Genomic DNA, 16,838 nt, shown 5'->3' with positions numbered 1-16,838 from the left:
AGCTTGCATACAGATGTCGACGGGAAAGTGCTCTTCCATCGACTTAGCGGGTCAAATCAACACTATTGCATCGATCGCAGCAGTGCTGATTTAGCCATATGTGTAGATAAGCCCTTTGTTCTCAATCCCACAGCTGAGAACAACTGCTCAAATCATAAGGACTACAGGTCAAATCAGAGAGTCCAATAACTGACTGAGGAATCTATGACTAGTCTCAGAACCTCCCCCATGGAGTGGAGAGAGGAAGTGTCAAAAAGTTTGCCAGCACCGTGAAGACCTACTGTCCCTCCTGGAGTGAACAGCATGGCTTCATGACACAAGAAGGAGAACTCAGCATGCTCAGATAAGCAGAAAATAAATTGTTACTTTTATAATTATGCTAGTGAAGGTTTTAAGAAAGCATAGAAAAAAGTGTATTACTTACGTCTGCTTGCATTGGTCTCTGAGAAACTAGATTCTTTTTGGTCTGGGTGAACATTTCTATTTCTAGTGGAATCTTCTCGGCTGTTTCCATATCGCTCTTTCCATTCCTGACCCAAAAACAAACAAACAAACAAAAATACACCCCATCAGCTATATGAACAAAGTTACTTACTTGGATCATATCTGGAATCCTCCTAAATTCTACAAACCATTACCTTGGGATATTCATCCTCACACAAACTAGAGGAGCAGTAACATAGGTGTTTATACATTAGGTGTTACTGAGTACACGCTGTGAGACTGTGTGTCTGTGCCGTCTTCAATTGACAAAATTTTAATAAATATGTACCCTTTCATTCCAAAATATATTTTATTAGCAAGTGTTCCCCCCCAATAGTTTTTTAAAAGTAAGTATAATAGTTATACTAATTATGTATTACATCTATTTGTACAAAGTATGCTCAATATCTCTATAGTCTATGCAGTAGATATGAGATGTTACTTTTTGGTTCCTTCCTCCACCTGTTGGTAGGATAATACAAAAGCCACAGTCATAGGATGCTTACAGTAAAAGTTCTCGTCATTTTAATATTTTCATATTCGAGTTTACATCAGCGGTTCTCAAAACTGTGGGTTGTGACCTCAAAGTGGGTTGTGACCCTGTTTTAATGGGGTTGCCAGGATTGGCATTAGACTTTCTGGAGATAAAGCAGAAGCCTGAGCCCCATGCCAAAGCATGAGCCCCACCGGCCAGGGCTGAAGCTGATGCCTGAGGATTTCAGCCCTGGGTGGTAGGGCTCAGGTAACAGGCCCACTGCCTGGGGCTGAAGCCGTTGGGGCTTTGGTTTCCCCCCTTCTGGGGTTGTGTAGTATTTTTGTTCTCAGAAGGGGGTTGCGGTGCAATGAAGTTTGAGAACCCCTGGTTTATGTAAGAGAGAGGCAGGATCTGATTAAATTTCTATTAAAACCGATTGGAAACTATTTAATTACATTCAATATGACTCAAATTCAGATAGTGGTTCCAGATCCTGAGCAGGTGTAAACTGGCATAATTCTATTGAAGACAATATAACAATTTACAACAGAGCACGATCTTCAGTTCAAGTCTGCAGAATAAAAACCACCCAACCTTTCTGAACCATTAATTGAAAATGGTCTGGTAAGACCAAAATGTTTCATGTCAATTTAAGTGCAGTGACAATGTAACACATATACACATGAAGAAAACATGTAAAATTAAGCGATGAAGATTTGCAATAAACCAGATTCTATTTTTAATTCATTTTGAATTTTAAAAAGGACGTTATATAGTTTTGAGCTTGAAAAGCATACCAGGGTAATAATTAATTTCCTGTAGACTTCAATAATGAATAGACTGGAAGTGGATAAACATATTTCTTCTGAGATTATGACTTTAGATGCCAAATTCCACACCAGTGTTATAATGGAATGAAAACCAAGATCCTAAAGGAAAGTTGTAATACATACCAACATACAGTACACAGAAAATTAGTATAATACTTTCTAAAATATTCTCATACCCTTCTTCTATTTTCACCTTCTTCCTGCCTTTGCCGTTTTCTTTTCTCTAGAAAAGGAAAGATTTTTATTTAACTAAAGAGTAATAAAAACCATCAGTGATTATAAACAGTTAAAGCAGCAAGGATTAAAAAAGGCACTGGAATAAAATTCTTACCAATACTCTTTAAGGGATTAAATTTAATCAAAACCAATACATTTTTCATGAAGAAGGGGCTACCTGAGGAAAAACATTGACGTTTTAAATTAACTACTTCCCTACTTTTGATAAATTTGAATGAAGCTTAATATGAACTTTCCCAATATTTAACAACATGGCAGATCAACAGACGGGACAGGGAAGAAGAATGAACAATTCTAAAATTATAATGATGTGCCAGATGGAAGGATCTCTGTCAAAGAGAAACTAAAATGTTACCTAAAATACACAAGGGTTCTGTTTTTGTTTGAAGGTCTGGCAGTTATAAAAATGAACTAATAGGACAACGACAATATTCAGCTCTGTAAACTTAATGATGGAATGTTTAAGAATCCTTTCAAAAGAGATTCTCTGTAAAATGCATGGTGCCATAATTGCTTAAGGGTAGTGGTGCATGCACCTTTCCAATAAAAATTGAGTACAAGTAACTTCATCTTATATTTTATGATTGATGTACAGAGTCTTTACATAACTTATTAAAAACTGATGATGAGACATTACTACAGCACCTTCCAGCTGTGGATTTCAGCTTTATAAATCTTAATTAATTAAGAATCACAATGGCCCTGAAATACCTCAAAGGGTATCTCAGATTGTGATCTCATGTGAAAAACTTCACTTCTACACTACCCCTTACCACCAAGTTGGGGCATTAGTTCAGTACTGATTCCAAGAGAAGACTACTGCCTACTGAATCACAAACACTGGTTTCTGCAGCATCAAAGGTTTCCTTAGACTCTCTTTCACATACTGATGAAGCCCTATAGTGCGCAAACTGAGAGAGGTGAGGGATTTAGACCAATAGGACATTTAGTTTATAAAGTGATCTTTGCAATTTTAGATTTTGGGACTAAGTACTAAAAAGCCATAAACAATATTCAGTTTTATCACAACATTTTAGATACATTTTTTGGACCCATATTACCTCTTCTGATTAACTCCTTTCCTTCATCAATAAAGTCAGAGGTCATTTCATTGTCTCCCATGAACTGCTGGAACCCCAGCAGATTCAAACAACGAGTTCCTAAGCTGGTAAAAACAAAGGATAACAGAACAGTTTTAATTCATAAAAATCAGCTGAGACAAACTGTGCTGTAGCATGCAGTTAGCTATCCCCAAAATGCAGGGAGAAGAGCTTACCGTATTGGCAATCTACATTTTAAAAAGGACATCATTTATTTTGCTGAGTAAGCAAGCTTAAAATTTAGAACACTTAAGGAGGTACTTAGACCCAGATTGTGAAGGAACGGCACACATCAGCCCATAAAAGTCCTTTCAATGATGTTAAATCAGAAATACAGCAAAATGGAAGCACGCTTACAATTTATTAGAAGTGTTCCCTCCTATCACTATTGCAAATAACTTAAAACAAGAAATGTACCTGCTTGCAGTAATCTCACAAATACTAAAATTGTAACTGTTGTGTCAAGATCTTCGATACCACTGTAAAAACATTAAGGATTCCCCTCTGCGTAGATGACAAGTCATGAGGATGAGTTACTATAGAGTAGCCTATGTAAACTCACTTCTGGCTTTAAGTGCAGGAGTCATGTCCCGGGTATCCTTATACCAGTGACCCCTGGCTGCTAACCAGCCTCATGGAGTCATGGGCACCCAGATAAGAAGGCTGCTCTAACTTTTATGATAGACTGGTCTGACCCTGGAATCAGGAGGCCTGAAACCATCTTTGCGCTCTCTCCAAGGTGACAACTGTTGTTCTTTGCTCAGAGAGAGAATCTGCTTGTTTTTAAGTAGATTTAACAGTTTATGCATGGTGTGAAAAACTTTTTAATTAACTTTTGCACTTTCAGACTGCTGAGCTCTGGTGAACGTTTCAACATTTTACTGAATAATTCAGCTTTTTAGGCATTTAAAAAAATATATTGCTATCTAAAAGCTGCAGATTGTAAAATGCTAAACTGACCTACAATCTCATCTTCAATAGTTTGAGTTAACATGAAGTTGCAGCTGGGGGTGGGGAGGAGTATCTTATATTTTGAAATCAGTGCTAAGTAAATAATAAATGCAAAGGATTACAGATTTGACAATTACTCACCTGAAGTAAGTGGCAATACAGAGAATGACAACCAGCATGGGATAATATATATAAAACCCATCTGCAATGAAAGACAACACTCTCATGGAGCCCATTATCTGAAAAGAAAAGTGTTGATTAGTACAAAGACAAGACAGTTGCACTCATTCTTTTTGTTTCTGTCTAGAATTGACCACTGTCTCACCTATAGGGCCCAGTTACAATACAATAAGTTATCCATTCTCTAAATATGAATATCTGTGTCTTTATACATATCTATTTAATGAATGTTGACAAGTGAAAAGTGAGTTATCAATAATTAACAGTACTGTCTCTCTCCCTGTGTCATACTGCCAAAGCTGCAGTCAGCAGGGGGCACTTGAGCTGGATCCTGCTAATTATAAAAGAGAGGGTGGTTTCTGAGGTCTCCAAGATCCTGGAACTTTCACTCTCCCCATCTCTGCCCCAAAAAGAGTCCAAATTTTATGACTTTCTGCTAGGGCTGTCAAGCGATTAAAAAATTAAACTGCGATTAATCGCACTATTAAACAGTAATAGAATACTATTTATGTAAATATTTTTGGATATTTTCTACATTTTCAAATATATTGATTTCAATTACAACACAGAATACAAAGTGTACAATGCTCTCTTTATATTACTTTTAATACAAATATTTGCACTGTAAAAAGAAATAGTATATTTCATTTCCACCTAATACGAGTACTGAGTGCAATCTCTTTATCATGAAAGTTGAACTTAAAAATGTAGAATTATGTACAAAAAAAAAACTGCATTCAGAAATAAAACAGTGTAAAACTTTAGAGCCTACATGTCCAGTCAGTCCTATTTCAGCCAAATCGCTCAAACAAGTTTGATTACAAGCAGGAGATAATGCTGTCCACTTCTTGTTTAAAATGTCACGTGAAAGTGAGAACAGGCATTCTCATGGCACTGTTGCAGCAGGCGTCGCAAGATATTTAAGTGCCAGATGTGCTAAACATTCACATGTCCCTTGATGCTTCAATCACCATTCCAGAGGATATGTATACATGCTGATGATGGATTCTGCTCAACAACAATCCAAAATACAGCGGACCGACACATGTTCATTTTCATCATCTGAGTCAGATGCCACAAGCAGAAGCTTGATTTTCTTTTTTGGTGGTTCGGGTTCTGTAGTTTCTGCGTCGGAATGTTGCTCTTTTAAGACTTCTGAAAGCATGCTCCACATCTTGTCCCCCTCAGATTTTGAAAGGTACTTCAGATTGTTAAACCTTGGCTCGAGTGTTGTAGCTATTTTTTAGAAATCTCACATTGATACCTTCTTTGCATTTTGTCAAATCTGCTGCAATAGTGTTCTTAAAACGAAAATGTGCTGGGTCATCATCCGAGATGGCTATAACATGAAATACGTGGCAGAATGCAAGTAAAACAGAACAGGAGACATACAATTCTCCCCTCAAGGAGTTCAGTCACAAATTTAATTAATGCACTATTTTTTTTTTTTTTGTAATGAGCATCATTAGCATGGAAGCATGTCCTCCAGAATGATGGTTGAAGCATGAAGGGGCACACAAATACCTTGCAAAGCCAGCTACAAAAGTGCCATGCAAATGCTTGTTCTCAATTTCAGGTGACATTGTAAATAAGAAACAGGCAGCAGTATCTCCCGTAAATGTTAGCTAAGACAATAAAGTTTGTTCACAGCGAACAAGATGTAGGATTGAGTGGACTTGTAGGCTCTGATGTTTTACAGTTTTGTTTTTGAGTGCAGTTATGTAACAACAAAAAAAATTTACATTTGTAAATTATTTTCAGGATAGAGATTGCACTACAGTACTTGTATGAGGTGAATTGAAAAATATTTCTTTTATCATTTTTACAGTGCAAATATTTGTAATAAAGATAATATAAAGTGTGCACTGTACACTTTTTATTCTGTGTTGTAATAGAAATCAATCCATTAAAAAATGTAGAAAAACATTCAAAAATATTGAATAAATTTCAATTGGTATTATTGTTTAACAGTCGATTAATCGTGATTAATTTTTTTAATCACAGTTAATTTTTTTGAGTTAATTGTGCGAGTTAATTGTGATTGGTACATAGCCCTACTTTCTGGGTATGGTGCAAAAACAAATTATAAAAGAAAACATCTGTGTGATAAAGTCTCTGGTGAAGCTGAGGGTAGGGAGATCACTGGCTGGCTGAGCTCCTGTGGAACTGATTTTAATGCAGCTGAAATTTAACTGTATTTAGCGTAGGAGTCATTATTTTAGAGCACATACAGCCATGGTTAGAAATATTGTCTTAAACCTAAATCAATAAACTACGACCACAAGATTATAATCCACCACCATAATGATAATTCTATCAATGTTAAACCACTAATGTTTGCTACTGATATGTACACATTTGGAGTCCATGTGCAACAACAAATATGACTTAGAAGTTACAAGTTGTACTCATTTAGCTCAGCACAACACACACTGTTCAGAGAGTGAAATTGAGTACAAGCCTGCCAGTGATAATGATTAGAAGGGACAATGAGTATCTTGACCTTGCCAAATGAATAAGACTGGAAAACAGTTTCTATTACTCCTGGGGGAATTCTGTGTCACTGCATGTGCACAGAATTCAAGTCCCCCACGGATTTCTTTGCTTCCCCACAGAAAAATGACTTCTGACAGGGAAGTTGCAAAAGTGGTCATATGCCTCTCCTGAGCAGTTTGGTTGTGTCATTTGGGGCGCCTAGAGAAGTTGGTAGAAAAGTAAATCACTGCAGGGTACCGCCTGCCCCTGAACCATCCTGAGGAGCCATCTGTACCCAGATCCCCACCCCACTGTCCCCAGAGCCCCAACCCACCAAGCCCCACTCCCCCAGCACCCAGGCCACCCCAAGACGCCACACATACCCAGACCCCTCCCCGCCACTGAACCCCAACCAACTTGTAAATGTAAAGTAATGCACACTGGAAAAAACAACACCAACTATACATACAATATGATGGGGGCTAATTTAGCTACAACTAATCAGGAAAGAGATCTTGGAGTCATCCTAGATAGTTCTCTGAAGACGTCCACGCAGTGTGCAGAGGCAGTCAAAAAAGCACACAGGATGTTAAGAATCATTAAAAAGGGGATAGAGAATATCTTATTGCCGTTATATACATCCATGGTAAACCCACATCTTGTATACTGCATACAGATGTGGTCTCCTCATCTCAAAAAACATATACTGGCATTAGAAAAAGTTCAGAGAAGGGCAATTAAACTGATTAGGGGTTTGGAATGGGTTCCATAGGAGGAGAGATTAAAGCAGCTAGGGCTTTTCAGCTTAGAAAAGAGGAGACTAAAGGGGGGGATATGATAGAGGTATATAAAATAATGAGTGTGGAGAAAGTGAATAAGGAAAAGTTATTTACTTGTTCCCATAATATAAGAACTAGGGGCCACCAAATGAAATTAATGGGCAAGAGGTTTAAAACAAATAAAAGGAAGTTCTTCTTCACACAGCGCACAGTCAACCTGTGGAACTCCTTGCCTGAGGAGGTTGTGAAAGCCAGGACTAAAACAGGGTTTAAAAGAGAACTGGGTCAATTCATGGCAGTTAAGTCAATTAATGGCTATTAGCCAGAATGGGTAAGGAATGGTGTCCCTAGCCTCTGTTTGTCAGAGGGTGGAGATGGATGGCAGGAAAGAGATCACTTGATCATTACGTGTTAGGTTCACTCCCGCTGGGACATCTGGCATTGACCACTGTCGGGAGACAGGATACTGGGCTGGATGGACCTTTGGTCTGATCCAGTATACCTATTCTTATGTTCTTATGTAACTGCAATGGAACCTCCTGCAAAGTCCCATTCCTCCTGCACCCAGAAACCCCCAATGAATCCTTGTGCATTCAGATTCCCCACGCACCCGGAACCCCTACCAAACTGCACACAATCAGATTGCCCCACACAGAACCCTCTTATGCCATACCTGGATCCCCCCACCCTAAGCCCCTCTACACACTGATTCTGCTGGGCTGAGCCTGCCTGCCTCATACCAAAATCGGGGGCCAGGGCTGGGAATGAAGGCAAGAATCTTGGTGTGCGTAGTGCAGAGTAGGGCCCTGGAGTGTTTCTGGGGAGGCCCAGCTCTTGCACTGTGTCAGGGTTGGGTGCAGCCTCTCCACCAAATCCATGTTGGGGGGGTGGGGAGGAAGGTAAGACTGCAGAGTGTCTCCATATATACTGACAAATAAAATATGCAGAGTTTTAAAATATTGTGCACAGAATTCCCTCAGGAGTAATTAATTCTATCCTGCTTAATACTGAGTAAGCAATAAGATGAAAAACTATGTTTTTACAGTAAACATTTAATTTCATAATTAATGTTTTTCAGACTGTTCAGCCATATTGCATTAAGAGAAATGCTCTCTATACTTACTGATGTATATGCAGTTGCCTGAGTGTTTTTGTGAGAGATTGATGAATCCATGTGAGTCAAACCCAAGAAATTCAGACACAGAGGAGGAGTTAAACGGCAGAATAACCTGTATAAATTTAATAGTTAGCAGCTTTTAAGCAATTTCCCCCTTAATAAAATAAAATGTAAAGAATAATAATATCACAACTAGATATAGAGGTGGCTTTTAAAAGATGAAATGCTGAATAAGCTGCACCTATCTAATCATCAAGGGTTATATCTGAAACACTACAGATTTAAAATTCATTTAAAAGGCAGTCCCAGAAACTATATTACACACACACACACACACAAAATATATGGTGTACTCACATGCCACTGAAAAGGAGACTGTATGCATCAGTCTGATGGTGCGAAGCTAAATAATAATAATTAAATACACGAATCCTGAAGACAGTTGAGTAAACACAGATACTTAAGAAGAAGATGGTAAGAAAGCAAGCCATCTAGAAACAAAATATTCAATTTTTACTATTTATTTCAAATTTATATCAAAATAACTGCTGCAATACTAGACTTCAGCAACAAAAGCCTTCAGGGCAAAATTATGTATTTCTTTTGTGTCATGGAATTATAATAGAACTAATGCATAAATTTAGCCTATATAGGGCTATATACAGTGCTGTCAATGTACTGCATACAAGATGTACTTAAATAAATACAGCAGTGAAATCATATTTTTGAAAAACAAAAACACGTTAGCTCCTCTAAGTTGCAAAAGTATGAAGTGTATTTTTAAACAGCTAAGAAGGATTTAATAGTGCTACCCTCCTTCCCTATTTCCAGTGTAAAATAAAGCATGTTATAGGCTGCATTTACTGATGTTCTTCCAATTAAACTGGGTCTAACTACAATTAGACAATGGTGACGAGCTGAACAGAGAAAGGGATGAATAGTAAACTAGCTTAGGAGCTCTTCCTTGACTTATACAGGACAGTCTAATAATAAAACAGGCTTTTTAAAGTTCCTGTAGTTTTGACACCATACTGCAAATGTTGGGCTCTGTTCTTATAAGGTATGTGTCTCTTAAACCATTCACAGCTCTTAAGACTACAGACTTGCCGTTTGGTGGCAGGTTGGTATATTCAGAGCAAATATTGCATGTATGAGAACCTTGAAGGAAAAAAAAAAAAACTAGCCCAGAAGATAAAGAGAATGAGGAGTTCCATTTACCATGACAACAACCCATGTCTACATAACTAGACCAAGTTACTCCATTTTTATGTTCCTACAGATGACTGAATTGGGTCAGACTCCACCGTTTGTAATAGAGTGGTGCACGGAAGAGAGGAGACTGCCACAAAATTAGCCTTAGTACTTGTGTAGCTTAGAGAGCTTGTGTAGTTCAGTAGTCAGAGGTTAATTTTTCATAGCTAATAGATTACAAGGGTTAAATTTATTACATTTAGTCTCTCTCATTACTGCAGGAACTAAAATCTGTACAATAAGATTGTTAAATGAACATTCCAAACTGACCTCTATGCACATATAGTTGTACGTTCTTTCTGCCAGTTGTATGAAGACAGCAAACAAGGACAGAACTGGTTTAGTGCTGAAAAATGTGCACTCTGACCACACAACAATTACAGAGAATGTGGCCAAAACAACAGCAAGAATTCTGCAAAACCATGGCCGAAGGAGACATTCCCAGTACCATTCTGGAAAAAAAACCCAAAACTAAAAACAAACACAATAACAAATAGCAGATTAATACAATTTATATAAGAAATAGGAAGAGATGGAAATTCTCAAAACAGCATTGTTGAGGCATGGTGCCAACTGAGATGGGTAGCTGAAAAGAATCGTATGGGATTTTTACCTCTCTCTCTACAGCTCAGGGACCTAGAGAATAGGTTACGTTATTAAATTCATGTTACTGGGATTTGCCAGGTTTACAGTGCATCATTCTGTAGTGGGTCAGTTCCCTGATAAACTGGAAATGGAAGCTGGATTACAAGAAGGCATCTCCTAAAGAAGGAACAGAATGGGGAAGGGGCTTCAAGTGTCTGGTACAGCGAGAAAACAACATTTTCTTCCCCATACCCTCAATTCTTCTATGAGGGAATGGTGGAAGAGTCACAGCAATGGTATTGGGAACACTTAAAAGGCCTGCAGAGCTGAAGGCACCCCTCTCTACGGTGTTACGGGTTACAGAAGGCAGGATGACCTGCACGGGATGAGCTATTGCTGGATACTTTTCCAGATGTATTGCTTCATAATGTTGCAACTTGTTTTTCTTTCTGTAATGTCCAGGAAAAAGCTTTAGGAATCTCTATGGAGGTGGCCATTATATAGTATATAAGTGCTCTTAGTTTGCCTACTAATTAAGTTTATCATCAGAAATATAACTTTTTTGGCAACTGGAGGCAATGGTGTATCTATTCCATCATGTGAGCACAAGGGGGATGTATATTTGCCTACTACTTCTATACAAGAATATCACTCACGTAGGAGAAAAGATGCCATGCTCTACAGGAAAGCATGAGTTATAGTCATTTAGATACTCAACATTTGTATGACAAAACGTACCAACAGTTGGTGTGTAGAAATATCGGGTAATTCTGTTTTCAGATTCTTGGAACTGAAAAGTATGAACAAACTGACGAGTTGCACTGGTTTCATTTTTCGCCACATCCTCCAAGTAGAATGCTTGTTCTAAAAGAATTCGCCACTGCACCTGCGTACGACGGTGTCTCTGAACTGAATAAATTACCTACAGTAAACAAACCCCACAGTTTCAGTTACAGAACACTCGCTCCAAGAAATGGGAGAAAACTGTTAAAACTCCACACTGACTGCTCACAATGTCATATAGGTGTATTTTGGGCTGAGTTAAACTGTGTTAAGGACTGAGTTAAAACCAATTTGGAGCTAAATGGGTGTGAATGTAAGAGACAGTTAAGAGGTCACACCTAAAACAAGGCCTAACAGAGTCTGCCCAGAAACTAGGACCATGTGGGAGAGAGTTCCAACGGGTGTTGTTTTGACCAGGTCTGTCTGTTGGGTGTGGAAAAGGCTCGCTGGAGGGCAGATAAGAAACTGAGGTCTCATCTACACTAAAAAGTTAAGTTGACCTAAGTCAACTTGCATTGACCTAGTTGTGCATGTCTCTACTCTTATACAGGAAGTCCTCGGACTTACAACACACGACTTACACTGAACACCACTTACGACGCTTTTCTATTGACCGTCTGTTTTGCCCCTACAACAGCAGTTTCACCCTTACGATTCTCCATTTGCATAAAGTTCACTTGAAATCACTTCCTGGTTGCGTTATACTGGTATGGAGCTGGAAGGGGTTCTTTCTGATTGGTTTCAAGGCAGCAGGGTAGCTTGTTGCTGGGTAGAGTTGCTTGTTTTTGATTGGCTCCTGATCCTGGGCTCAGCCAATCAGAAAGCTTGAACAGTATTGGCCGAGGCTTAGCATGTATACCTTTCTCCCTGGCTTTCTAACCTTGTGTTACCGGCATTCTGAGCAGGGTATGTAAGTTTATATGTTTATTTGAATGCTGTTTACAAAATACAGCGTACAGTAAATACATTGATATTGCAACATTAGTCATCTAGTTGCACTAAATTCATTTAGTACAAAAAACTGGGTTATTGTGGGGAAAATAGTGTATCAAGCCTTGGTTCAGGAACCAATCCCACCTTCATACCACTGATTCCTATGGGAAAGCGGTTTCGACTTACAATGTTTCGACTTGGAATGCAGTTCCGAGGAACAAATTGTGTTGTAAGTCCTCGGACTCCCAAGGTCTCCTGCAACCATATGCACCCCATTACAGCAACACAACAACATCACCTCCCAGAGCAGTGCAGAGGCATGGCTGACCTATTTAGGTCAAGGCACGGTGAGTGCAGATATTGCATCAACTGTGCTGAACCTAATAATCCTCCAGCAGTTGTCCCACGATGCCCCTACTGCTGCAACAGTGGCCAATCCGGTCACAATTTTGAACTCCACTGCCCAAGGTCACGGAGACCGGAAGCCACATCTGCCCCTTTAAAGCCCCTAGTCTTTTTGAAATGCCTTTTCCTGATTGACTAGCTTAATGAGCACATCCACTAGCTCACCTTCGCAGGCATCTGACCATGCTGGCCCCAATGACACATATAAACTACCAGATGCATTCCTGCCTGAAGCAGGAAAGAAGTCATGGAGCATCTCAGCATGTGAGAAGAGACTGTGCAAGCATAGCTAAGGAACAGCCGAAGAAATATATATACACCTATGTGCAGATTGCACAGGAGATGCTGAAACGGGGCAGAACATAGATGGAAGATGTCGTCATGGGAAAGTGAAGGAACTTCAGCCCACATACCAGAAGACAAGGGATGCAAACAACAAATCTGGTACCACCCCACAGACCTGCTTCTTCGATGATGAACAACATGCTATACCTGGAAGGGAGCCCACTAGCCTCCTGCCTATGACTAGACACTTTGTGGCAGAGAGCCCTGAAGCACATGGCAAGACAGAGGGATGGTGGCAGTGATGAGGTGGGGGACTGAAACCATGCTGTGAATCAGGAGCTATCAAACCCCACTGAACTCAAGCCAGTCCGACCTGGTGACTGCAGGTGAGCCCTGGTAAGCATAAACATAAAAAAATTCTAACAAGAAATAATGTATCTGTGCGTTTCACAAAATCTCATCCCCCTTCCTCCCTTGGCTGCCCACCTGCCCTTCTTCCCCATTTAAAAACTGTGTCCATCCAATCTACAAGAACAAATGCATTGAATTTTGATTGCTTACTTGTAATGTGTTACAAAGTAAAATGCTAGAGAATAATTTTTTTAAAAAGTAGCATTATAATCTAAATACACAATCCACATCCAATCATTGTCCTGTGCTCAGCTAGAGGTAAAAGAACAAGGCAGAGGTGGTGTCCACATTTCCATTATTTGGTTTGTTGGGCTAGACAGAGGACCACATGGAATACTTTATTTATCTGAACAAGAATGTCCCTTTTATCCTCTTGAGCCATCTTGATGAAACTTTCATGGAAATATTCTAGAATATTCTCCCAGACATTTCAAGGTATTGTTGTTTCTTGTTTCATCCCCCACAATAGGACTCTTTCCCGAACCATTCTGCGATGAGTTCCACTGCCATCATTACAGTAAATAGGCTAGTAGCATATGGGGCTGGGCTGGCTTCAGAACACTAGTAGAAGCTAGTTTCTCTGTGTATTTGTCACTCCCAGGAGGGAGATATCAGCCAAAATCACCACTGCCTGTAAAGATATTCGCAATATTCACCACACTTTCCCTATAGTAATACCGGGAGCACCCAGCATCTAAAGTTTCTATGCAACAGTACACCCTCCTTTCATGGTAGGCCAGGGCCTGCTCACCATGGTTTGACCTGCAGAGCGGTGCTGTAAAGAGGCACTCCAAAGCTACAGTGACAATTGGCATTTCTTTCCAAAGGTATTTAGAGGAATAATATAAGGGAATTTTGAGACTTATCCTTCCCTTTCTGTTGTGACTGTAAATTTTAAAGGTACCTGTTTTAAATCAGCAGCTTCTGGTGTGCTGGCTTGAGAGGGGCCCACTCCACACCCACTGAACATCTGACCTTATCAAGAGGAGAAAGAAGTGGACTAGGAGGATATGTTCTGTGAGATCTCCCAGTTCTCTATGACAAAGGGGTTCATATGGCCATGAAGGGACCATATGGCCATAACCATGGAAAAAGGACCAAGAATGAAGAGATCAGTTCTTTCAAGAGTGGCAAAGGGTCAGAAAGGTGCACTGAGAAGTGCACCACGACATCAAGGGTTTTCTAAGGTCACTCAGATGTTGCAGAGCATTATAAACCTACATGTCCAAAGACCCTTGACTAAGCAGCCTTTCTAATCCATGGTCACTACTTCACACACACCCCTCCCCTACCCTCCACACACATCATAACAGAATGCAGCATGGTATGAACCCTTACTGCTACCACTCTGTGCCAGAGAAAATACAAGGAGAATCATAACTATACATATACCAACCTGTGAAAACCACAAGATCAGTCACAATGCACTACATATTTCATAACATGACAAACATATAATTTTAATACGAAAATGTAAATGTTTATTGTTTATTTGGATTTTTACAGTCCTGGTTACCCTGTTACAGTGCTGCTTAAATGTCTTTACCATGTGTTTTTGCACTTTAATTTTGTTTCCTGTTCTTCGCACATAAGACTCTATTTTCGGAAACTCAATATATTTGTTAACTTCCACCAAGCATAATTGCTGCATTACAGAATTCATAATGGGAGTCAGTAACTCACCATATACACAAAGGCACACTAGTTCATAAAAGCATCACGTAACACTGCTGTAGCTGACTGCTAAAATAGTCTTGTAAAGCCTCCCTGAGCATATCACTCCATGGTTGGCACTTCTAATAGCTTTTGTGTCTGGCTGCTCAAATTCAGCAGACAACCAGTCCACCTCACCCCTCCACCCTTCTGACAGACTTTTTTTCCTTTGTCTCTCAGATATCATGCAGTACACAACAACATGCAGCTATAATGATGGGTATTTTGGCTCACTAATACCCAAGCTTGTGAGTAAACAGCACTAGCGACACTTTAATCTACCAAAAGTACATTCAACTGTCATCTTGCTGAGCTAGTAGTTGAACCTTTCTTTGGTGATGCCAGTGTAAGACTTCATGAATCCCGGCGGGGCACAACGAGTAGGCTGGGTCACACAGAATCACTACAGGCATTTCAGTATCGCCAACGGTAATGTGCTGCTCAAGAAAGAATGCCCCTTCTTATAACTTTTGGAAAAGTCTTGTGTTCTTAAAGAGGAGAATTGCATGCAACTTCCCTGACTAGCCCACGGTGATATCAGTAAAAAGTCAGCAATGATCCACTAGCACTTGCATAACAACAAACAGAAAGGGATGCTTTTCTACGTATCCACTAGCAAGGTGAAGCGATGCCAGAACAGGTATAGTGCCCTATTGCTGCAAATCTACTCTGATTTCCTGCATATTGCCAATAGTCACAGTCCTATGCAGAAAGAAATGCTTAATGGCCTTGCACACTTGGATGACAAACAGCCCCCACTGTGGATTTTCCAACTCCAAACTGATTGGTCACTGACTGACAGCAATCTGGCATTGCAAACCCACAGAGCTTGATGGTCACTTGCTTCTCCACTGTCAATGCAGCTGTCAATCTGGTGTCCTGCACTCAAAGTCTGAAGCAAGGTCAGCACATAGATCTAGGAACATGGCTTTTCGCATCTGAAAGTTTTGCAGCCCCTACTCATCATCCCAAGCCTACATTACAGTGTGATCCCACCAATCACTGCTCATTTTTCAGGCCCAGAAGCAGCAAACCACTGTGTGGAACTAGTCCATGAATGCCAGCACCAACCTGGCATATTTATTCACTGTGCCCAACATCCAGTTATTGTGATATTCCTCATCTCTTTTTCCTCATCACATCCCCACTTGTAGTAATACTCATTCAAGTTTCACAAAGGAGAACAGTGCATCCTGTATTACAGTGCCAGCTCCAATTTTTTTGCCGCCCCAAAGAAAAAGAAAAAAAGGGGTCACCATTTGCAGCACTTTTGCAGCAGTTCTACAGCGCCGCTTCATTCTTCGACGACAATTCGGTGGCCAGTCCTTCTCACCAAGAGGGACTGAGGGACCCGCCACCGAATTGCCACCAAAGACTCGGATGTGCCGCCCCAAGCACCTGCTTCCTGCGCTGGTGCCTGGAGCTGGCCCTGCTGTATTAGCAATGGTCATTAAAATGTTGATGAGCTCTACAGGGTCCATATTTCTGTTAGGCAGATGGCAGAGACTGAAAAGTAGCACTCAGGACTGTGGGAATTTTAAAAAAACAGTGCAAAAGTTATGAGATAGAACAAGCATTATGGGATGAGAACTTGACCTTTAGTTCCCAGAAATCCCTGGGAAAATTGCTGCTATCCCACAAATCACTGCAAAAATGTTTAACAAAAGCACTGAACTGTATGGCGGTGCAGGGAATGCTGGGATATTACCCATGGCATATCACATTTTCTATTGATGCAAATATTTGGAGTGAGAAGGCACAGCGACAACAGCCAAGCGTACACGCACCTGAGTGATATACAAAAGCTGGCAGCAGTATGCCAATGTAACTTGTGTCAAATGAACC

General features: G+C 40.0%; 1 protein-coding gene across 1 annotated transcript in view; it reads right to left on the bottom strand.

Moving 5' to 3' along the window:
• LMBRD2 (LMBR1 domain containing 2) overlaps positions 1 to 16,838 on the bottom strand; it is a 39,262-nt gene that overhangs the window by 4,700 nt on the left and 17,724 nt on the right. Inside the window, exons 9-16 of the mRNA XM_030566162.1 lie at positions 11,202 to 11,385; positions 10,149 to 10,330; positions 8,985 to 9,118; positions 8,634 to 8,739; positions 4,218 to 4,315; positions 3,087 to 3,190; positions 1,965 to 2,011; positions 425 to 530 (exon numbers count right to left, since the gene is read on the bottom strand). Coding sequence (XP_030422022.1) covers positions 425 to 530; positions 1,965 to 2,011; positions 3,087 to 3,190; positions 4,218 to 4,315; positions 8,634 to 8,739; positions 8,985 to 9,118; positions 10,149 to 10,330; positions 11,202 to 11,385 — 961 coding nt within the window. The remainder of the gene's footprint in view (positions 1 to 424; positions 531 to 1,964; positions 2,012 to 3,086; positions 3,191 to 4,217; positions 4,316 to 8,633; positions 8,740 to 8,984; positions 9,119 to 10,148; positions 10,331 to 11,201; positions 11,386 to 16,838) is intronic.

Source organism: Gopherus evgoodei, chromosome 6 (assembly GCF_007399415.2).
Source record: "Gopherus evgoodei ecotype Sinaloan lineage chromosome 6, rGopEvg1_v1.p, whole genome shotgun sequence".
In the NCBI taxonomy this organism is placed as follows: domain Eukaryota; kingdom Metazoa; phylum Chordata; order Testudines; family Testudinidae; genus Gopherus; species Gopherus evgoodei.
The sequence above is the reverse complement of the archived record's forward strand: the minus strand, read 5'-3'. Positions and strand labels throughout refer to the sequence as shown.